Raw genomic sequence first — 24,774 nt, 5'->3', positions numbered from 1 at the left:
AAAATATTGACATTTGCCATCTCCACATCATTGCATTCAGTTTTTATTCACAATTTGTTTAGTGTCCCAACTTTTTTGGAATCTGGTTTGTATTTGTCCAGCTGTTTTTTTATTCAGCTGTGACCTAAGCTCCCTGTTCTCCTGTAACAGATGATTTATTTCTGCTCCTCTTCACACAACTGACATTGTATTTGTACCGTTTTGCTTCTGGTTCATGTTCCTCCTCCCCATCATCTGCAGCCTCACTGAGCTCCTTTCCTGGAGTTTCATCCACTTCATCTGAAGGTTTGTCTTGAAGAGGACATATCAGAGCACAGCTCAGTATTATTACAGTAAAAGTGACAACACTAGAAACTTTAAACAGTTTATTTCACAATAACACAGATGTCCACTCTGTCTAAACTTGGACTATGTTGCAAAATATAAAGCCGACCTAGACTAGGTTGGCCCACTTCTATGAACTAATCATGAACTAAACATGATACACCCGGACAAAATCATGGCAAAAATGTATGGCACAACACCAACAACGCAAATTTAGACACTCATCTCTCAGCAGATCATCCCGTGTTCATAACTCAGAGTTATTTTTGTAGGTTTTAGTTGCAAACAGCTTAAAAGTTTTGCAGATTGACAAAATTCAGTTGATCTTATGTGAAGGTACTCTGTTATACCTGAGGCACCAGGACTTTTCTGCAGAAGAAAAAAGGGAAAAGCAAGAGTTTGCAAAGTCTTTCCTGAAACTTAACACATGGAGCTTCCAGCTGCTGACAAAACACATAAAGACTGGAAACCTGGGAAAAGATACAAACATCCTCCAGCATCATAGGAATGCTTTGGCACTGGTGCTCAGGCACTTTCAGCAGCACCAGCATGCAGCTTTGGACACATCCCCTGAAGGGGGAAATGAACAAGAAGTAGAAAGAAGGACTGAGCATGTGCACCTAGGAGATAAGCGCAGAGTATCAATGTTCAATTTTTAAGTATATTTAAGAAAAAACAGATCAGCTGCACCTAGAAATTAACAAAAAATATATATATATCAGGAAATCTTAAAAATCAAATATTCATTATCTAAAATAAATAAAATCAACGAGACACAAATTTCTCCTTCTGACTGGATCAAATCATCCTGGATTCTAGAGTTTCAAAAACCACTTTTGGGTCAACAGATTGTCATGAAAGTTGTACAAAGTGCAGAAAGGTGTTTATACTAAATCCCTACATTCCTTTTAATGAATCCTTTAAATCAGAGGTGTGCCTTTTGATCGTTGGAATCTGAGCCAAATGCTGAGGATTATATTTTTGACATGGATTTATTATTTAATACAAGTGGTGGAAATGGGCATTTAAAAGAAGGTTTACAACTTTTCCCAATAAAATAAATATCTGTAGAAATATTATTTCCTTGCTTTTACTCTGACTTGTATTGTTGATGCTCTTCATGCAAGTTCCCAAGTCTGTGATCTGTGTTAATTGTGAAGACTACAGAGAATATGCACTGCCTGAATTTAGAATATTTACATACAAAATATATAAATCTATGCCGGTGTAGTGTCCAACCAATGTCCCTCAAAAGACAAACCATCCTCAGAGACCATGTCTCATCTACTCCCACTCTCTGTATGCTAATCTGTCAGCCAGCACATCCTGACCACCCTGGCTCTTTTGACAATTAACCTCTGTGTTAATTATACCCCAGTGGCTAATCAGCTGTCTTTGCTAGGAAGGAACAGATATTCAGTCTCCAAGAGAAATCAATATCAGCGATTGACAGAACCCAATAATGGCCTCAGGATAACAGAACTGTGGTTGCCATAGTAATGAAGGAAGTTAGTCCACTTGAACACAAAGTTGCAAATGGGACCCTTTGTTGTTTTTCAATGTGTGTGTCCAGAACCAAACTTGCATTTTGTGAAGGAAATGGCGTTTATGTAAAAACAAGGTGTTGTCATATAAGCAAAACCATTGTTCCCCTCTAAGATTTTGAGAGGAGTGTTATAATTAAAATTAATTATGTAGCTGGTTCCCACACACTGTTGGTAGCTGCATTTGATTGGTTAATATCAGAGGCATGGCCACTTGGTGTGTCAGGTAAGCTGACACATGAAGTCAGTTGGAGATCAATCTCATGTGGAGGAAGTTGTCCGAAGCTGCCAGACATGGGACATCCTGGTGGAGAGTTGGATCTGAGCCAGCCCAGAAGTTCCATCTCAGACGGGGCATGATCAGCTGAGAAATGGAGAGAAGTCCTTAACTTGTTCAGACACCCCGGAGCGATGGTGCTCTCTTGCCGAACGAAACGCTGTCCTGAGGAAAAACATCCCTTCTTGTGACGGCCGGCCACTGGCTTTCACCCCGTATCCATTGTGGTAATGAGATGGACAACGTTCCTGGTAGGATAAAACATCTTTCTTCTGATGAGAAGAATATCAAGTGCCAACTCGAGTTCTTTTTAGACGTTTATAATTAGTTCACAAATCTGAGATAAAGTTTACCTAAATTTTAACATTAGAGCTCCAACTTTAGTCCAAATTGAATATACCTCTTAAAGTTTTAAGCTATTTTTTTTTTCATTTACCCTTTATTTACCCAGGTAGTCTCATTGAGCCACGAGAACTCTTTTTCAAGAGAGACCTGTTTAGGGAGCAGATGGGGGTTAAAGGCCTTGCTCATGGGCCCAGAGTGGGGCGAATGAGGGTGGGGGCAGGTGTGGGTGCTTCACCTACCCCACCCACAATTTTGATTTTGCCGGTACCGGGGCTTGAACCGGCGATCTTCCGATCACAGGCCCACCTTTTCTAACCTCTGCGCCACCACTCCCCACAATATTTAATGTTATTTACCCTTTTGAAATAACACTATTTGGTTATTCATTTGTATTTCATATCTGATATAATTTCATGTTGTCCTTATTCAAACTGAAAATAAACGTTACAGACTTGCGATTTTAACTGACCAGATTTTTGTGTCTTTGTTCGAGTGAGGGAAATAACAACGTTGCCAAGTACTCACATATTTCTTTTGACTGTGGTCGGTCAACATTTATTACATAACTTTGAACGATTAGCATAAACACGTTGTCCAGACCACTCAGACATTACCCCTACACCAGATTATAGATAACATCCTCCTCTGTCCAGTTTTCTTTTCATTTCTACCTCTCTCGTTCATCCCCACTGTGTTTAAACTTCCCCTCCCTACTTTTTCTGTCTCAGAGCTGAAAAAGGGGTGTGAATTTCTGTGAAATATGGACTGAAATATGAGCTCCTCCCAGATTCTTCACTGTTGTGCTGCTAATTGAGGAGCCTTCACTCCGCTGGGCATGAAGATGTAGTTCAGATGTGCCTTGTGGTGTAGTGTGGGTTGGATTAAAGGGGCCTTTATAAAGAAGTGTTGGTTGGTTTCTCTGTGCTTCACCAGCAGCCAAGCTGGAAGAGACACACAGGAGGAGACAAACATTTAGTTGGAGAATTATTTAAGGTACTGCAGTAGTACCTTAGTTCTTCTTTCCACTCTGCCTGAAGTTGCAGCGAACCATGGACAGATTAGTCAGGTCCCTGCTGCTGCTGCTGCCTGTCTTGGTGCTGAGTGAAGCTCTGCAAGAGAGCTGGCAGCCAGGAAACTACACAAACAGCACCTCTGATGCACTCAGGTTCCTCAGTGACTACAACAGCACTGCTGAGGAGGTGTTCTACTACAGCACGTCTGCCACCTGGAACTACGACTCTAACATAACTGAATACAACTCCAAGCTTGAGGTAGGAGCTAAAAGTAACTAAATCTTCTCATTCCCACTCTGATTATCCTCACAGTTTGTCACCACAGATACAATCAGGGGCGGGTTTTTTTATTTTAGCTTTGACAGTTGTAAGAAAAGGCGTAAATTCTACCTGGAGGCTGACTAATAAATAATAATGCCATAATTGACTGTTAAAGGAGCCAAACTTGGAGTGTCTGTCTATAGTCAAGAGTTCATAAATCATGCCTGTTATGCAAAATTCCCATATACATTTTAGGAGTATCTGTCAGATGGTGTCTTTGCGTACCAAAGACACCATCTTAGCACCAACATAACTGGTTTGTTCCACTTTGGAGTAAGCTGTTGGGGGAATAATCAGTTCTGTGTTGTGTGTTTCCTTGCCTGATGGATGGAAGGTGAAACGTTTCAGCACACACACAAAAAAAGAAACTGTCCAGATGACCTGACTGAAAATTGTTGTTGGTTTATTATCCATCCATCCATCCATCCATCCATCCATCCATTATCTTTACCCGCTTATTCCATTTTTGGATCACCGATGCCCATGTCCAGCAATCACTGTGTGAGGGGCGGGGAACACCCTGGACAGATCACAAGTCCATCACAGTGACATAGAGGCAAACAAGACAAACAACCATTCACTCTCTCACTCACATCTAGGGACAATTTAGAGTTACCAATCAGCCTAACATGCATGTTTTTAGTCTATGGGAGGGAACTGGAGTACCCAGAGAAAACCCATACATGCACGGAACAAACATGCAAACTCCACCCAGAGAGGCCCCCGGACCGGGATTTGAACCGGCAACCTTCTCGCTGAGAAGCAGCATCTCTACCAGTTGCGACACCGTGCTGCCCTAGCTCAGATAATCTATTTTTAAATTTATTTTTTAACTCATCCTGTTAAACTGTTCCACAAATTAACTTTACTCAAACTGATCAAATCGAAGATCAGTCATTGTCAAATTTCTGTCTCCTTGTCTTAGGTCAAAGCAGAACTTGAAGAACAAGCCTTTACTGAAGCCTGGGGAGTCAAAGCCAAGGAGACCTTTTCAGATAAATTTCTGGACTCTCTTCCAAACCCTAAAGACAAAAGGCTGATGGGAAACATCAAGGTGCTGGGTGCTGCCAACCTCCCACAGGCTGAAAGAGAAGAGGTTTGTTTGTCTGTAATCACAAGTTTGTCAAAGTGACACTTTGCTGATCTCTTAAAACATCAAATGTTTGTCTTTTAGTTCAACACCATCCTCAGCACCATGGAAGGTATTTATTCCACAGCTAAAGTACACCCTGAGCCAAACATCAGCTGGAGCATGGACCCTGGTGAGTATTTGGCTTTAAGTACACCCCCCCCCCCCCCACACACACACACCCACCCACCCACACACACACACACACACACACACACACACACACAAACACCAGAATATGGAAACAATTCTAAAAGAAACAGTTGCACAATTAGATGAGTTTTTATGATGGACTTTTAAACATTTTTTCTGCTGTTTATTCCATAAGTTTTGTGTGTTCATCTTTGACTGATTAATGTATTTTCTTGCAGATCTCACAGAAATTATGGCTAAAAACAGAAGCTACAAGCAGTTGCTGTTTGCTTGGGAAGGCTGGCACAATGCAGCAGGTGTGCCTGTGAAACAGTATTACCCAAGATATGTAGAGCTCAGCAACAAAGCTGCACAAGCTGATGGTAAGAAAGACCACCTGACAATTTTGTTCTCAAGTACTGCATTCAATATTCTAAAGTTTCAGATAAAAATGGCAAAAGAATGATAGAAACAACTGAATGGAAAACGTTTCTCTCTAGGATATGAAGACACCGGAGCATATTGGCGCTCTTGGTATGAAAGTGAAACTTTTGAGCAGGATATAGAGAAACTCTTCAAGACCATCAAGCCACTCTACCTGAACCTGCACGCCTTTGTGCGCCGTCAGCTCTACAACTTCTATGGCCCCAAGTATATCAATCTAAAAGGACCAATCCCTGCCCACCTGTTGGGTAAGATGCATGAATATTTTCTAAAATCTTTAAAAAAAAAGTTTAACTTTAAATTGAGACATTACAAACATTTCTATTTCAAATACAATGATTATAAGGTATTTGCAAACATTCTTTATAAACATCTAAAGAACAATGGGAGAACATATTCATGACACAAATTAGTGTTAGTGGATAATGCATGAAGGCATTTCCTTTAGTCTTGCATGGTAAGTCCGAATGACGATATAATCATGTTTCCATCCTCTCACTCAGGAAATATGTGGGCCCAGACTTGGGATAACATTTATGATATGATGACACCATTTCCTAAGAAACCCAACCTGGATGTGACAAATGAAATGGTCAAACAAGTGAGTGTGACAAGACTTGTTCATGCCACTGAAGTGGTGTTGGGTGGGGTGTGTTAGATGATCTGACTTTTGTCAAATGGTCTTTCTCAGGGCTACAATGTCACTCGCATGTTCCATGTGGCTGAGGAGTTCTTCACATCTTTGGGTTTAGAGGCGATGCCCAGAGAGTTCTGGGAAAAATCTATGTTTGTTAAGCCTAAAGACAGAGAGGTTGTGTGTCAAGGATCTGCTTGGGATTTTTTAAACCACAAAGATTTCAGGTAAATCACATTTATCTCCTAGTTCTGACTGAAATGTTGGTATGTTAATGTTTAATGTTCTTCAGGATTATGATGTGCACCACAGTGACGATGGAACAGCTCATCACTGTTCATCATGAAATGGGACACATCCAATATTTCCTGCAGTACAAGGACCAGCATGTGGGCTTCCGTGACGGAGCCAACCCTGGTTTCCATGAAGCTATTGGTGACCTTATGGCTCTTTCAGTTTCCACACCAAACCATCTGCACAAAATCAACCTGCTGGAGTCTGCATCTGATGCTGGTAATATTTCCAAATTCCTCTAATATAAATTATTATGATGAACTGGAAAAATGGGTTGGAATGTTCCAGTTTCAATATATATTTTTTATTCTAGAAACTGATCTTAACTTCTTATTGAAGATGGCTCTGGACAAGATAGCCTTCCTTCCTTTTGGCTACCTCATTGATCACTGGAGATGGAATGTGTTCAGTGGAAGTACCACTCCAGACAATTACAACTCTGATTGGTGGCACCTCAGGTAGGACAATATGCACACAGAATGTTTTTAAATAGATACAGGGCTGACACGTATGTTCTTAAAATTACGTTAATGTTTTAAATAGAACAAAATACCAAGGAATTTGTCCACCAACCAGACGTACAGATGAGCAATTTGATCCTGGTGCAAAATATCATATCCCTGGGGACACACCATACATCAGGTACTGTCCCATTACTGAAATAAAAGTAAAAGAGAATCTTTTACAAACATGAATCATATTGTTGGCCCTAGTTTTACTGCTTTGTACTTGCTGTGCCAGAAGCATTCTGACTTTAATGACAAGTGCTCTACCTTGCACACACTTTGTACATTGTATGCATGCCTGAAATGTGCACTACATATGCTTAAATGAAGATTTAAGAAATATGCATGTTTTAAAATGGGAGGAAACATGCTGCAGAGTAAAAGGCAATGTTTAGGTTATCTGATTTCTACTGACTAAAAAAACTATCAAGATAACAAAACAATGACACTCCCTACCCCCAACACCCCCACCCCAATGCAGGTATTTTGTCAGCTACATTCTGCAATTCCAGTTCCATGAGAGATTGTGCCAGGCTGCCAACCACACAGGTCCCCTGCACACATGTGACATCTACCAATCTGCAGAAGCAGGAGCCATTCTAAAGTAAGTCAACTTACTGAACTAACTGAATCTCAACTAACTGAATCTCTGTTTAATACACAGCATGAACGATGGGTTAAAAGTATTATCTTCTTCCCAAGGAAACTTCTTCAAGCTGGCTCTTCCAAACCTTGGCCTGATGTGCTTGAAGATGCTATGGGCACCAGGGAGATGAGTGCCAGCTCACTGATGAAATACTTTGAACCTGTAACTAAGTGGCTGGAGAAACAAAATGTGAACGAGACCTTGGGATGGCCTGAATATGCTTGGGTTCCACCAATTCCTGAGGGCTACCCTCAAGATATTGGTAAGAATTAAATAAAGCACAGTTGTAGTTATGGCTCTTCATTATAAGTTTACTAACTAAACTTATTTTTCATAAATACAAATAAGATTGATTCAACACAACTTCTGGAAGGACACAGCTGAAGTGGTCTGGAGTGCATACAGGTGCTGGTCATAAAATTACAATATCATGAAAAACTTAATTTATTTCTGTAATTCCATTCAAAAAGTGAAACTTGTACATTATATTCATTCATTACCCACATACTGATGTATTTCAAATGTTTATTCATTTTAATGTTGATTATTATAATTGACAACTAATGAAAACCACAAATTCAGTATCTCAGAAAATTAGAATATTACTGAAGACCAATAAACAAAGGATTTTTAGAAATGTTGGCCAACTGAAAAGTATGAGCATGTACATCACTCAATACTTAGTTGGGGCTCCTTTTGCCTGGATTACTGCAGCAGTGTGGCATGGAGTTGATCAGTCTGTGCCACTGCTCAGGTGTTATGAGAGCCCAGGTTGCTCTGATAGTGGCCTTCAGCTCTTCTTAATTGTTGGGTCTGGTGTATCACATCTTTCTCTTCACAATACCCCATAGATTTTCTATGGGGTTAAGGTCAGGCGAGTTTGCTGTCCAAATAAGAACAGGGATACCATGTTCCTTAAACCAGGTACTGGTAGCTTTGGTAATGTGTGCAGGTGCCAAGTCCTGTTGGAAAATGAAATTTGCATCTTCATAAAGTTGGTCAGAGCTGAAGGCCACTATCAGAGCAACCTGGGCTCTCATAACACCTGAGCAGTTCCACAGACTGATAGACTCCATGCCACGCCACATTGCTGCAGTAATCCAGGCAAAAGGAGCCCCAACTAAGTATTGAGTGCAGTAAATGCTCATACCGTAATTTTCACCCTATAAGTCACAGTTGTTTGTATAATTTGCATGTCCCACGAATTAGACACCGAAGCGATGCATTTATGTTTTTTCCCCCCCATATTTATAACCCAATTTTTGGCTGAGATATGACCATTCATCCATCCATCCATCCAATATATTTTACCTGCTTCTTCCATTTTGGGTCACCGGGGTCACCGGGGTCACCGGTGCCCATGTCCGGCAATCACTGTGCGAGGGGCAGGGTACACCCTGGACAGGTCGCAAGTCCATCACAGGGACACATAGAGACAAACGAGACAAACAACCATTCACTCTCCCACTTAGGACAATTTAGAGTTACCAGTCATTCTAACATGCATGTTTTTGGTCTGTGGGAGGAAACCAGAGTACCCGGAGAAAACCCACGCATGCACACAGAGAACATGCAAACTCCACCCAGAGGGCCCCCCGGACCGGGATTTGAACGGGGGACCTGCTTGCTGAGAGGCAGCAGCTCTACCGGTTGCGCCACCGTGCTGCCCCCATTTTCATTCATTCTGACTGAAATATTGAACATTACCATTTTCAGCTGCTAGATGGTGCCAGAGTAGTATGGCATGCCACTGTATCTTGGAATAGGTAAAAGGGCTATTACTGACACAATTGGCTTGCCATTTTCTGCCACCTTGGTCCAGCTCGCCTGGAGCAACAGCCAAATCAGCTTCATTTTACTGCGCCACCCTGGCGAAATGCAACTACTTTGACCATTGAAGTGCATTTTTTAAGTAAAAATTCAACTGAGACACACCTTTACTATAATGTCGAGCAAACAAATAATTGTTTTAGGTGCTTGGCTTGTTAAATTTCTAAGAAATATTCCTCCCTGTCTGCGCGCTCCCGGAACACCGAGGCAGCACATGCGTTTGAAATACAGCTGATTTGACCATTACAAGTCCTTTTATTAAGCAAAAGTTCAACTGAGACACATCTTTACTATAAAGTCGAGCAAACAAGTAAATGTTTTTAGGTGTTTATCTTGTTAAATTTGCACAGCGACTTGTCCCGTGCATGCGCTTACTTATGCATATCGGCTTTTGAAATGCAGCTGATTTGACAGTCAAAGTGCATTTACTAAGCAAAAGTTAGACTGAGACACACCTTTACTATAATTTTGAGCAAACAAATAATTGTTTTTAGGTATTTATCTTGCTAAAGTTGCACAGCGACTTGTCCCGTGCATGCGCTTACTTCCGCGTATTGGCTTTAAGTTAAACTGAGACACAACTTTACTATAATTTCGAGCAAACAGATAATTGTTTTCAAGTGTTAATCTATTAAATTCTTGTTAAAGTCCTCCCGTGTACACCCCAGCGGCTGCCATATGGCAGCCAGTCGATTTTTGGCACAACACCGGTCCACATTTCCGGGTTGTCAGCGGTGACACATTACAAATGCGACGTGTCTGCGGTGACGCATAATAGATGCGACATATACGGCGAAGCACCATATTTATGGATTTTTCAACGTTATTAGACATATTTGGACTGATGCAACTTATAGGGCAATGTAACATTTATGGCGGAAAATACGGCACTTTTCATGTTTATACTTTTCAGTTGGCCAACATTTCTAAAAATCATTTTTTTTATTGGTCTTACGTAATATTCTAATTTTCTGAGATACTGAATTTGGTATTTTCATTAGTTGTCAGTTATAATCAACATTAAAAGAAAAACATTTGAAATAGTCTGTGTGTAATGAATGAATATAATATACAAGTTTCACTTTTTTAATGGAATTACTGAAATAAATAAACTTTTTCATAATATTCTAATTTTATGACCAGCATCTGTACATAACCTCCTAGGCATAAAGTTGTCAAACGGCTTCATAAAAGGCTTCATCTTTCATCTCATCCGAACAACTTTTGAATGTGGCATCAAAATGTAAAATCAATAAATATTGTCAATAAAACTATTAAACTCATTATTCAAGTGTGCTTGTTCTAATGTAATTTGCACTTTAATCCAACATGCATGTCTCAAAACTTCCCAATACTGTAAATCTCATGCTACAGAACACACCTATCTCTAAACCTCACTTATTAAACACAAGATACATTATAGTTGTGTGTATAAATAAGATTACCTGCAGGCATCCAATGCTCATTGTCAGAATCTGTACCCCCAGACTGCTTCAGCACAATGTGCAACGTTCATGTAGTACAAGAATCAGCCAGTAGATGAAGTTTCACAGAATATAGCTTGCTTTCAACACATGCTGAGTGCAAGATCATCAAGAGTCATTATGAAGCTTTGCTGTTTGACTCATGGTTACAACCATTATACCTTCAAAATGAACACAGTAACTATCTACGCATAATCACTGGACAGAACAGAGCCAAACACCTACATAACTGAAATTATTTTAAAATTATTTACCGGTAAAACCCAGTCTTATCGAGGTCATGTGACCGGAAGTCACATAGTACTGGTAGAATGTGGTAAATATTCATTCAATGAGTACTATTGATTTTTATTGGTAAACACTTTTGTTAACATCTGTTTTTGTAAATGTACTTTCTAAATAAATTTGATGTGATTTCTGCTCAGCACTGCTCATGAGGAGGAACAACACCTCCCTTCCCATTCTTTTTTCACCTCCTGTTCCTTCGCTCTGTTTAATTCCCCTGTTTAAGCTTAAATGGGATACTGGTATTTAAACACAAATTTACTGTACATAGAAATATAAAAAAAACAACAACTTTTATTTAAATATGTACCAGACTTGACAGACTGCTTTAAAATAAACCTGATGACTTGTCCACCGCTGAACTCTCATCTATGGGAGGGGGGAAGACGCTTTTCTCCGCTTCGTGTTAGGATGTGAGTTTAAAATGAGATCCCAGTGTTTAAACGCATATTTACCGACACAGAAAGAATTTTAAAACTTTTATTAAAACATGCACCAGACTCGACTGCTTTGCGTCTCTAATCCTGATCATCGACACACGTTGATGCAAAGTTTATGGGCTGCAGCTTAACATGAAAGCTGCATCATAAGAAATTCTCTGTGCATTTTCCATTATTGCTGAACAAATGACCAGGTCTGGGCATGAAGCGCAAAATACAATAAACAACACAGGAACGATCTGAAGAAATTAATTCATGTTTATCTTGGGGGATGTTCCTCGAGAGTACTTCGCTGGTCAATCAGGTTAGACTTCTGGTCACATGATGACAAAGTGGGGGAGTTATGGTAGGGTATTTGAAACTGTGAGCAAAAGACCTTGTATATCTGATTACCTGAGAGCATTCTCTCTGTGTCACAACCACCTGCCCCCATGATGTTCAAGGTGCTGGAAGCCATGAGCACCCAGCTCTGTCAAAAGAAAATCTTAGTCATTGGCAGGAAGCTACCAAGATATAGCAGGATGTCTTTCAAAATAAAATATAAAAACACACATTTTGTAACTTATGAAAAAGTACATAAATAACACTAGTGATGAGCAAATGAAGCTTTTATGAAGCATTGAACCAGTTGGGCCAATTGTTTCAACAATAGGTTCATTTGTTGAAGCTTCAGTTACAGTGACCTCTTGTGGCATTTTGCAATGCTGCTGTCAAATTAGGTGTTATGCTTTTGGTGTCACACACGGAAGAACTTGAGTGACAAGTGTTAAAAAAAACTACTTTACTGTGGTAAAAAAACAGATTTTTTTTAATTCATCAACTTTCTATGTTGTCTGGTTTGAAAATGTATTCATGCTTACATGTTTTTGAATAAAGATTGATAAACGTGCATTGAAGAGATTTAATAAAAATGTTGCAATGGTATTGTGCTTGTGTAACTGTGACAGAGTCAGAGTCTTTATAATTCATAAAATATCAATGAAATGATGTCTCCAGCATCTCCATGTTTGGCGCTGAAGTGTCTAATCATAGAGGAGGTATCATGATGCTTCAGTTCAGTTGAACACACCAAACACTGCACCTGCAGAAATGCCTCCCTGGTGAGGTGTTCCGGACACGTCCCACCGGAAGGAGGCCCAGAGGAAGACCCAGGACACGCTGGAGGGACTATGTTTCTCGGCTGGCCTGGGAACGCCTCGGGATTCCCCCGGAAGAGCTGGCCCAAGTGGCTGGGGAGAGGGAAGTCTGGGCCTCCCTACTTAGGCTGCTACCCCCGCGACCCGACCCCGGATAAGCGGAAGAAAATGGATGGATGGAAGGATATTTGAGCCCATACTGATATATGATTATTAAAATCACATCATTTTACTGTAATTATAATAAATACATAGGTTAAATGGGTTAGATAATATCTTCACTGCTGAACATTACTATAACTTTTTTTGACATTTAAATGCCAAAACCACCTTATCATGAGCAGAATGAAGTGTTCCCACATGTTAGCACGACCTCTTTTCCTGGCTGCCTCTATAATTACTCAATTTCAACTATATTAACAACAAAACAGCAAAAACACACCAACTCTCCAACACATTGCAAACATTTTAGAGCTATTTCATAGTGTTGAGCGCTCTCAATTCAAAACTGTCTCAACCTGTCACCTGTCAGGATCGAGACGAGGAGGTGCCAGGGAATCAGCTGTTGGGACCGCAAACCAGTCAAGCGATTCATTCTGACAACGAAACAGTTTGTGTTTCGGACGTCACGTGTTACGTGACTTTTTCCGTACCAAAACAGGCTCTGAAGCAGTGGTCCGATGTAATTTTACTGCAGGGTTCGAAGCATGTTTTGAAGCTTTTGTTTCATACTACCATCACTAAATAACACACTCCTGCATGTAAACCATGGGATACAAAGTGTGAGAAAAAAGTGGGTTCTTGTAGAACAGCAGTTACGGTAGCAGTTTTCTTACATTTAAACTCAAAATACCTTTTCTCGTCTAACATGGAGATTTTGAAGCACACCATAGAATTTGGACTGGAGGCTGGCAAATATGATACCACTGACTTCCAGGATCTGTCCATCAAACATATCATTGAAAGACTTGGTGACATTCAGAATGATGCACTGCCCTCCTCAGCAGATTTGTAAGAGTTGAATAAAAATGGATTTCTGATTGCCAATTGTTTCACTCTAAAGGTTTATACAGAAACATCTGAAATTCAGATGACAACAAAACTTGTTTCTTAAATGTAATCATATTAACATGTGCTCTTGATGGATCATGATGGATTCTAGTGTGTGGTGGGAATCAAAACTTATAAAATGTGTGCTTGTGATTTTTTTTTTTTCTTCTGAAATCATAACAAATTCAGCTACGGTATTTGAAGGCTCAACATTAAAGGATGTCTCATGGCCCATAATCAAGACAGCTAATTCCAGGATCTGTTAAAAACATAGATGGAGCATTTTTACAGCCAGGAAGACCACGACTTGTCTTTTCAAAGAGAAAAGGTTTAAATCTTTAGGAATTAGCAAGATGAAGATGTTTATGCTCAAATTGACATCTTCAAGCTTGACTATAGTGTGCAGCTAATGATACAAAACTTAACACAGACAGGTGGAAAGGAGGAACCCAGACCCAGACCAGTGGTCATTCCGTATATTGAGGGAGTATCAGAGAAACTGAGACGTTTATTTTCTAAACATAACGTCCTAGTGGCTTTTAAACCCCAAAATACATTACGGCAAAGACTGGTTCATCCCAAAGATCCAGTCCCCCGGCACAAACAGAGTAATATTGTGTATGCTGTTCAGTGTCAGGAGGGCTGTGATCAGTCTTACATCGGGGAAACTAAACAGCCACTGGCCAAAAGGACAGAAGATCAACATCATCAGGCCAGGACTCTGCGGTCTACACTCATCTCCAGGCGAGCGGTCACTCTTTCAGGGATGAAGATAATCACATCCTGGACAGAGAGGAACGGTGATTTGAGAGAGGAGTAAAGGAGGCTGGGCCGGATTTTAGCAGGGGCTTACAGGGGCTGCAGCCCGGGGCCCCGGCATTTCAGGGGCCCCGAAGGATGTTTTATGTTTTTGTGAATGGATAGTGTCAGAATTTAATCAATGACTATGATGATTTTGGCAGCACCGATGAAAAATGTTCCAATTTGTTCTGGAAAACGTCCATCTTGAATGCTTGCTTGTTATTGGTCCACTTTTGACGCATCTTACGCATTGGGGAGGAGCGTCAGGGAATATTATTTTACAATGTCAGACAACAGTGTTTGTGGTTCTAGTTCCTCCAAATAAGATGAATGCAGAAGTGTCATTAATAAATGGAAATCTGTATTTTGTTCTTCATATTTTTCAAGATGTTCTCTGTAAAAACCTTGGTCTATATAAAACGACTAAGTGCCAACTGAGTTTAGACATAATTTAGTTCACGAATCTGAGATAAAGCTTACTTAAATTTTAACGTTATAGCTAGAACCTTAGTCCAAATTGAATATCCCTTCTCAAAGTCTCTATTATTTACATCATTCACTTTCTGAAATAATATTGTTGGTTATTCATCCATATTGCATATTTGCCATAATTTCATATTGCTATTATTCAAACTGGCAATAAACATTACAGAATTGTGTATTTAAATTACCAAATTCTTTGTCTTTTCTTCGAGTGAGGGGAATTAAATTTGTTACAAGGACTCACATATAATTTTGGGGTTGATGCAGGTCAACATTTCAAAACTTGGAATGAGTGTAAGCACCTGTTAAAAGGTGTTCAGACCACAGCCTTTCCCCCTACAGTGTTAACTGTGAAGATGCACTGCCTGAATTTAGAATATTTACATATTAAACATATAAATCCATGCCGGATTGTCACAGCAAAAACAGGAGTGTTAATTCAACTCACAGTATTAAATTTGACACTTTTTCTGAGTGTTTATAATTCTCACAGATTCTGAGTTAAAAGTACACTTTGAAAAGTGTTAATATTTTGGCTCTTTGATGGTGTTGGGTGGTGGCGCAGAGGCTGGAGAAGGTGGGCCTGTGATCGGAAGATCGCTGGTTCAAGCCCCAGGTACCAACAACATCAAAAATGTGGGTGGGGTAGGCAAGGTGCCCACACCTGTCCCCACCCTCATTTGCCCCACCCTGAGCACCTGAGCAAGGCCCCAACCCTAGACCCTTGCTCAGGTGCCAAGGGTGGCTGTTGCACCTTTCCCACCCACATTTTGATGTTGTTGGTCTGGGAGTTGAGCCTGGGTTGGCTGGGGGCTCTCTGATCACAGGCTCACCCTCTCTAGCCTCTGCACCACCACTCCCCCTTTTGTATGTTTTTATTTTTGAACGTGCATTGTGTACTCCGGTTTCCTCCCACAGTCCAAAAACATGCGTGTTAGGCTGATTGGTAACTCTAAATTGTCCCTAGGTGTGAGTGAGAAAGTGAATGGTTGTTTGTCTCGTTTGTCTCTATGTGGCCCTGTGCTGGACTTGCGACCCGTCCAGGGTGTCCCCCACCCCTCGCACAGTGATTGCTGGACATGGGCACCAGTGACCCCCGTGACCCAAAATGGAATAAGCGGGTAAAGATAATGGATGCATGCATTGTGTTATTTTATGAAACATATATTTTTAGCACCAAAAGTGTGTTATTTCCTTTCATTAATGTGTTAACATTCATTGTTTTGTTTTACAAAACATTAAAACTGCATTCTGTGTTTACTAGCCTAACATACAAGTCACCAAATCTGAAAATTCTTGTAGTCACCTGCAAGGCTACAGAAAGTTAACACACACAGCACACTCTTTAGTTACATCATAAGTTCAAATGTGTTGACTAGCAACAGTGAGCAAGTAAAAAAATATATATATATATATATTTGTATTTATTTTTTATTAAAAAACTAAGCAACTTCCCAGCACCTTAGGAGTTAGCACAATAATAAGATCAGTCACAACTTAAACAGGGATCAAATCCACATGGAGTGAATCTAACTCAGTCACAGGTGTTAACATTTAACTCGCTTGATTGACACCGCTCACAGAGCTTTTTGATCACAAGTGTTAAAACAACTCCCAAATCAGCACCAATCAACTCAAAATTATTAACACTGAAAAACAACACTACAGATTTTGCTGTACAGATGCCCTTCTCCTCTTTCCAGTTTTTTTTCTTTCCCAACTCTCTCTTTCATATATTTTTAAACTAACCCTTCCTCCAAATTCTGTCTCTATGCAGAAAAATGTATTGGAGTGAAATATAAGCCCCTCCCAGATTGTTCACTGTTGTGCTGCTAATTGGAAATTGCTGGGCATCAAGATTTAGTTCAGATATGCCTTGTGGTGTAGTGTGGGTTGGGTTAAAGGGGCCTTTATAAAGAAGTGTTGGTTGGTTTCTATGCGCTTCACCAGCAGCCAAGCTGGAAGAGACACACAGGAGGAGACAAACATTTAGTTGGAGAATTATTTAAGGTACTGCAGTAGTACCTTAGTTCTTCTTTCCACTCTGCCTGAAGTTGCAGCTAACCATGGACAGATTGGTCAGGCCCCTGCTGCTGCTACTGCCTGTCTTGGTGCTGAGTGAAGCTCTGCCAAAGAGCTGGCAGCCAGGAAACTACACAAACAGCACCTCTGACGCACTCAGGTTCCTCAGTGACTACAACAGCACTGCTGAGGAGGTGTTCTTCTACAGCACGTCTGCCACCTGGAACTACGACTCTAACATAACAGAATACAACTCCAAGCTTCAGGTAGGAGCTAAATCTTCTCATTCCCACTCTGATTATCCTCGCAGTGTCACCACAGATGCATTCAGGGGCAGGTTTTTTTTTTTTTTTTTTTAGCTTTGACAGCTTTAAGAGAAGGCAAACTCTACCTGGAGGCTGACTAATAAATAATGCCATAATGGACTGTTAAAGGAGCCAAACTTGGAGTGTCTATAGTCACAAGTTCATAAATCATGCCTGTTATGCAAAATTCCCATATACATTTTAGGAGTAGCTGTCAGATTTATAAAATGTCATAAATACTCCAACCAGTTCCTTTCTTAAAGGCTCACTTTTCTTTCCATCTTGCTCAGTGAGTTGCATGTTACTGTAACAATTGGGTTGCTGCCATGTTGAAGATTGTGATTTTGTCAGTTGATTGTGTGTGTGTATATAGATAATTACACCTGCAGAGCCATATTTTTTTAATTGAGCTTTTGATGTCTAACTTTTAGTATTTTTATCTCGTCTTACCCTCTTTTATTGTGGCTTTTTTTTTTTTTTTTTAATTTGCACTGATTTATTGTGCCATGTTATCTTGTCAAGCACTTTGTCATTGTTGGACGGTGCTATATAGATAAAGTTAATTATGCATTCTTATTATTTAAACCAGTTTTTTTGCAATGTTCATTAATAACCATTATCTTGAACAATAGCTTAGATTTATGTACAAGAAAAATGACAAATTGCATGTAAAGTTTCTATGAATGAGGAAAATGTGACTGATTCTCTCAATTATGCATTATTCATTTGGCAGACGCAACTAAAATGGTAATTGTGCTGAAACAAAACTGTCAAAGGCTCATTGATGCAGGTTGTCACAATAATTGACAAACCATAATATTTGGACCATTTTTTTGAGTCTACCTCTTATCTGTACTGCAGTGTGTAATGCTTGCAATTTGTCTCTTACCAACAGGCCATTAAGAGAGAAAAATTTCACTGGGAAAAAACGTACAAATTGCTGTAAATCACAGTTGGAGTGTAAATTAAGAATCACATTCCTGGAGCATGGAAGAATTACAAATCTGGAAGAAAAAAAAAAAACCTGGTCCCTTTTTTTTTGAGGCGGCAAAAAGAGCAATGCTAACTCTGTATCTAATCTATTTTTAACTCATCCAGTTAAATTAACTTTATTCAAACTGATCAAAATGAAGGTCAGTCATAGTCAAATTTCTGTCTCCTTGTCTTAGGTCAAAGCAGAACTTGAAGAACAAGCCTTTACTGAAGCCTGGGGAGTCAAAGCCAAGGAGACCTTTTCTGAAACATTTCTGGACTCTCTTCCAAACCCTAAAGACAAGAGGCTGATGAAAAACCTCAAGGTGCTGGGTGCTGCCAACCTCCCACAGGCTGAAAGAGAAGAGGTTTGATTGTCTGTAATCACAAGTTTGTCAAAGTGACACTTTTCTGATCTCTTAAAACATCAAATGTTTGTCCTTTAGTTCAACACCATCCTCAGCACCATGGAAGGTATTTATTCCACAGCTAAAGTACACCCTGAGCCAAACATCAGCTGGAGCATGGATCCTGGTGAGTATTGAGCTTGAAAAAAGCACCGCAATCCTAAAAAACTGTTACACAACCGGATAAGTTTTTTTTTTTTTTTTTTTTTTTTTTTTTTTTTAATTTTATTTTTTTTTAATTCTATGATTTGACTTCAAGAAATACATTTGAACTTTACCTCTTTCTACAGTTTAGCTTCTTTATCGTGAAACCCAGTTTTATTTTAAACATTTTTTCTGCTGTTTATTCCATAAGTTTTGTGTGTTCATCTTTGACTGAGAAATGCATTTTCTTGCAGATCTCACAGAAATCATGGCTAGAAACAGAAGCTACAAGCAGTTGCTGTTTGCTTGGGAAGGCTGGCACAATGCAGCAGGTGTGCCTGTGAAACGGTATTACCCAAGATTTGTGGAGCTCATCAACAAAGCTGCACAAGCTGATGGTAAGAAAGACTACCTGATATTTTCATTTTGAAGTATTGCATTTGAATATCCTAAAGTTTCAGATAAAAATGGCGAAAGTGATTGAGACAACTAAATGGGAAAATATTTCTCTCTAGGATTTGAAGACACTGGAGCATACAGGCGATCTTGGTATGAAACTAAAACTTTTGAACAGGATCTAGAGAAACTCTTCAAGACCATAAAGCCACTCTACCTGAACCTGCACGCCTTTGTGCGCCGTCAGCTCTACAACTTCTATGGCCCCAAGTATATCAATCTAAAAGGACCAATCCCTGCCCACCTGTTGGGTAAGATGCATGAATATTTTCTAAAATCTTTAAATTAGTGTAACTTTAATTTGAGGCATTACAAACTTTTTTTTTTATTTCAAATACAAGGATTATAAGGTATTTGCAAATTATATTTATAAACATCTAAAGAACAATGGGAGAACAGATGCATGATGCAAATTATTGAATAATGCATTAAGGCATTTCCTTTAGTCCTGCATGGTAAATCAGAATGACCATACAATCATGTTTCCATCCTCTCACTCAGGAAATATGTGGGCCCAGACTTGGGAAAACATTTATGATATGATGATACCATTTCCTAAGAAACCCAACCTGGATGTGACAAATGAAATGGTCAAACAAGTGAGTGTGACGAGACTTGTTCATGCTACTGAAGTGGTGTTGGGTGGGGTGTGTTAGGTGATCTGACTTTTGTCAAAATGGTCTTTCTCAGGGCTACAATGTCACTCACATGTTCCATGTGGCTGAGGAGTTCTTCACATCTTTGGGTTTAGAGGCGATGCCCAGAGAGTTCTGGGAAAAATCAATCCTTGTTAAGCCTAAAGACAGAGAGGTTGTGTGTCAAGGATCTGCTTGGGATTTTTTAAACCACAAAGATTTCAGGTAAATAACATTTATCTCCTAGTTCTGACTGAAATGTTGGTATGTTAATGTTTAATGTTCTTCAGGATTATGATGTGCACCACAGTGAAGATGGAACTGCTCATCACTGTTCATCATGAAATGGGACACATCCAATATTTCCTGCAGTACAAGGACCAGCATGTGGGCTTCCGCAATGGAGCCAACCCTGGTTTCCATGAAGCTATTGGTGACCTTATGGCTCTTTCAGTTTCCACACCAAACCATCTGCACAAAATCAACCTGCTGGAGTCTGCATCTGATGCTGGTAATGTCAAATACCTCCATTTAAATTGATATGATGAACTGGAAAAATGGGTTGGACTTCTCCAGTTTTTCTAAACTATATATATATATATATTTTTTTTTTAAATCTAGAAACTGATCTTAACTTCTTATTGAAGATGGCTATGGCGAAGATAGCCTTCCTTCCTTTTGGCTACCTCATTGACCTCTGGAGATGGAGTGTGTTCAGTGGAAGTACCACTCCAGACAATTACAACTCTGATTGGTGGCGCCTCAGGTGGGACAATATACCAACAAAATGTTTTAATTTAGTACAGGCTGACATGCATGTTCTTAAAATAACATTCTAATGTGTTAAATAGAACAAAATACCAAGGAATTTGTCCACCCACCAGACGTACAGAAGAGCATTTTGATCCTGGTGCAAAATATCATATCCCTGGGGACACACCATACATCAGGTACTGTTCAATTCAGTTTATTTATATAGTGCCAAGTTACAACAGAAGTCATCTCAGGGCACTGAACAGAAACATCCGTACATAAAAACGATAAGTTTACATTACTTATATGAGGAGCAGACTGCTTTGAATTTAACTCCATCACAGAACTCCACAGGGCTCTGTGAGTCCTCTCTCAGAAAATTTTGAATAACAGATGCCATTTCCTTCATTCTGGTGTATTTTAACGGGTTGTTATAAATCAACATTTACCTAAATTTGCAAACAATAAAATTACTATTTTGGAGAGGAACGGCAGGTTGTGTGAATTGGAGCAGCTCTGATTCTGTCAGGTGTCCTAAACCTCCCTCCCTTCACGGTTCTGAGCTGAACTCTTCTCCGTTCTTGCTCCAGTCTCGTGGTGCCGTTTGAAGCACCTGAAGGATTCAGTTCCCTGTTGTCCAACTAAGGACAATCCATCCATTTTGTATTAAAGTAAATTGGACTGTCTTTAACGTATTGCTCGCTGTTATTTGAACAAATTAGCGCCGTTGTTTTGAGAAGTGACGTATAATGTGAATAACGCATCAAACATTTCTATCTTTGTATTTTTTTTTTTTTTACAGTAAGCTTTTTTTTTTTTTTTTTTTTTTTGTCTGAAATGCAGCAGGAATTCAGACACCTGTTGATGTGCGCGCGCTAGAGCTGTCTGGAGACGTTTCTGTGCGTAACGTGCACTTTCCACAGGGCATTTATTTATTCTGTTGAATAAATGATCCTGTTTCTGGGTGTGAGAGGAGGAGAGGGTGTTTTTCAGTGTGCAGCCCCACTGAGTAGGGATAATGTTTGGAGAGAAGAGGACTGTGTGCAGAATCTCTGTGCGTAAGACAATCTGTCCCCCCCACCCTCCATAGGCTCCTCTCCTGCTCCTCGAAGGAGCGTTTCGCTGCTGAAACATCCAGACTGGGTCCACTGGACTAAGGGCAACGTCTCCTCTTGGTATATATATACATTTTTTTTTTTAAATAATCTAATAATGTGCAATGACTTTGGACTTTTCGGGGCGGAGCTGCCGGATCCGATCAGAGTTGCCGAAATGCACCGGGTCAAAATGAGAGTTCCCCAATCTTGTTCCAGCAGGATCCAGCTCAAATTAACCACCGAGCTCTCCCAACTCCAGTTAAGACTCTGGCAGCAGCAATTTGGATCAACTGAAGACTTTTTTTTTTTAAATTTTTTTAAAGAATTATTTGAACACCCAGATAATAAACCGTTGCAATAGTCCAGTCTAGACGCGACAAATGCATGAACACGTTTTTCTGCATCATTTTCAGATAAGATGTTTCTAATTGTAGTGATATTACGCAGGTGGAAGAAGGCAGTTCCAGTAACGTTTTTAATGTGAGAGATAAGACATGTCCTGATCAAAAATAACACAAAGATTTTTAACATTAGAGCTGGAGGCCAGATTTATGCCATCCAAGGAGGGCGAAAGACTGAAAAATTCTTAAGATGCTCAGGTCCAAAAACTAAAACCTCAATCTTGTCTGTGTTCAAAAGCAGAAAATTTAGGGTCATCCAGGTGATTCCGTTTACTCTTACTAAAATAAAAGTAAACAGAATCTTTCACAAACATTAATCAGAATGTTGAGCCTAGTTTTACTTCATTGTACTTGCTGTGCCAGAAGCATTCTGGTTTTAATGACAAGTGCTCTACCTTGCACTCATTTTGTGCATTGTATGCATACCTGGAATGTTCACTACATATGCTAAAAGGATGATTTGAGAAGTATGCATGTTTTTAAAACTAAAAATCACCCTACAATGGAAGGAAACCTGTTGCAGATTCCAAGGCAATGTTTAAGTTATCTGATTTCTACTAGCTAAAAAATTGGTCAAGATAAGACAATGACACTCCCTATCCCAAATGCAGGTATTTTGTCAGCTACATTCTGCAATTCCAGTTCCATGAGAGATTGTGTCAGGCTGCCAACCACACAGGTCCCCTGCACACATGTGACATCTACCAATCTGCAGAAGCAGGAGCCATTCTAAAGTAAGTCAACTAATTGAATTTTCGTTATTATATAGCATGAATGATGGGTTAAAAGTATTATCTCCTCCCCAAGGAAACTTCTTCAGGCTGGCTCTTCCAGACCTTGGCCTGATGTGCTTGAAGATGCTATAGGCACCAGGGAGATGAGTGCCAGCTCACTGATGAAATACTTTGAACCTGTAACTAAGTGGCTGGAGAAACAAAATGTGAATGAGACCTTGGGATGGCCTGAATTTGCTTGGGTTCCACCAATTCCTGAGGACTACTCCTGAAGATACTGGTAAGAATTAAATGAAGCACAGTTCTAGTCATGGTTCTTCACTTCTAGTTTACTAACTAAACTTTGTCATAAATCAAATAAGCTTGATTCAATGCAACTTCTGGAAGAACATAGCTGAAGTGGTGTGGAGCACATTCACAACCTCCTGGGCAAAAAGACGTTGTAGTGAGAATGGTTCTCAAACGGCTTCATAAAAGGCTTCGTCATTCATCTCATCTGAACAAGTTTTGAATGTTGCATCAAAATGTAAAATCAATAAATCTATTAAACTCGTTATTCATGGTGTGCTTGCTCTAATGTCATTTGCACTTCAATCCCACGTGCATGTATCAAAACTTAACTCAGCAGTTTTCTTACATTGACCACTCAAAATACCCTTTCTCCTCTAACATGGAGATGTTGAAGCATGCTGGAGGTTGTTAAATATATCACTCACTTCCAGGATCTGCCCATCAAACTCATCACTGAAGGACTTTGTGACAGAGGGCAGCACTGACCTCCTCTGCAGTACAGGAAGAGTTTAATAAAAATTGGATTTCTGATTGCCAAGCGTTTAAAAGTTTTATACCGAAACTTCTGAAATTCACATAAACTAGTATCTTAAATGCAATCATGTTCACATATGCTCTTGATGGATCATGATGTAATCTAGTGGGGGGGTGGGAACCAAAACTTATCAAATGTGTGCTTTTGATATTTTTTTCTGAAAATTAAACCTTCAGCTACGGTATTTAAAGGCCCAACATTAAATGTCTCCTGGCCCATAATCAAGACGGTCAATTCCAGGCACTGTTAAACAGATGGTGAAGCATCTTTACAGCCAGGAAGACCAAGACTTCTTTTGAAAGGGAAAAAGTTTAAATCTTTAGGAATTATCAAGATGGAGATGTTTGTGCTCAAACTGACATCTTCAATCTTGACAATAGTGTGCAGCTAAAGATCCTAAACTGAACAAACTGTGAAATTTAGACAAAGCAGACTGGTATTTCTCGGACATTTTGGTCAAAGGTTATGAATCTTTTATTGTGCTTAAGTTTTGTTATGATTTTTCACCTCTACCCTGCAGTGGTGGGATGTAACAAAGTACAAATACTTTGTTACTGTACTTGAGTAAATTTTTCATGTATCTGTACTTAAGTAGAGTTAAATGTGGGTACTTTATAATTTTACTCCACTACATTTTACATCAAGTATCTGTACTTTCTACTACACTACATATCTATAACGCATTGCATTACAAGTTACATTCATGTTGCGGCTTTTTGATTTGTTTATTACTTTGAAAGTAACTAATGGTGAGAGGGGAGCTGGTCCATTGAATCACTGCAAAGTGGACGGGTAACGTTAGGCCCGCCTTCAAAAAGAGCTGGGCCAATTACATATATACTAGTATATATGTCACTGAGCTGGGTGCACCCACAGCACCACTACACTCAATGTATTCCACCGA

The 24,774-nt window shown here is 39.7% G+C and overlaps 1 protein-coding gene across 1 annotated transcript; it reads left to right on the top strand.

The window, feature by feature from the left end:
* The first annotated feature begins 3,419 nt into the window (after positions 1 to 3,419).
* Positions 3,420 to 23,541, top strand: LOC119424171 (angiotensin-converting enzyme). Its single transcript, XM_037691639.1, has 25 exons — positions 3,420 to 3,761; positions 4,750 to 4,920; positions 4,999 to 5,086; positions 5,325 to 5,468; positions 5,586 to 5,777; positions 6,033 to 6,130; positions 6,221 to 6,390; positions 6,456 to 6,676; positions 6,771 to 6,915; positions 7,001 to 7,099; positions 7,445 to 7,567; positions 7,666 to 7,879; positions 17,173 to 17,406; positions 18,615 to 18,785; positions 18,864 to 18,951; positions 19,223 to 19,366; positions 19,484 to 19,675; positions 19,926 to 20,023; positions 20,115 to 20,284; positions 20,350 to 20,570; positions 20,681 to 20,825; positions 20,911 to 21,009; positions 22,922 to 23,044; positions 23,118 to 23,324; positions 23,407 to 23,541. The coding sequence occupies exons 1-24, from the start codon at positions 3,540 to 3,542 to the stop codon at positions 23,314 to 23,316; spliced, it is 3,771 nt and encodes a 1,256-aa protein (XP_037547567.1). The 5' UTR covers positions 3,420 to 3,539; the 3' UTR covers positions 23,317 to 23,324; positions 23,407 to 23,541.
* Positions 23,542 to 24,774: the final 1,233 nt, after the last annotated feature.

This window comes from Nematolebias whitei, chromosome 17, assembly GCF_014905685.2.
Source record: "Nematolebias whitei isolate Nwh7 chromosome 17, NemWhi1, whole genome shotgun sequence".
Taxonomy (NCBI): Eukaryota; Metazoa; Chordata; class Actinopteri; order Cyprinodontiformes; family Rivulidae; genus Nematolebias; species Nematolebias whitei.
Note: the sequence above shows the minus strand (reverse complement) of the source record. Positions and strands in the feature narration are given on the sequence as shown.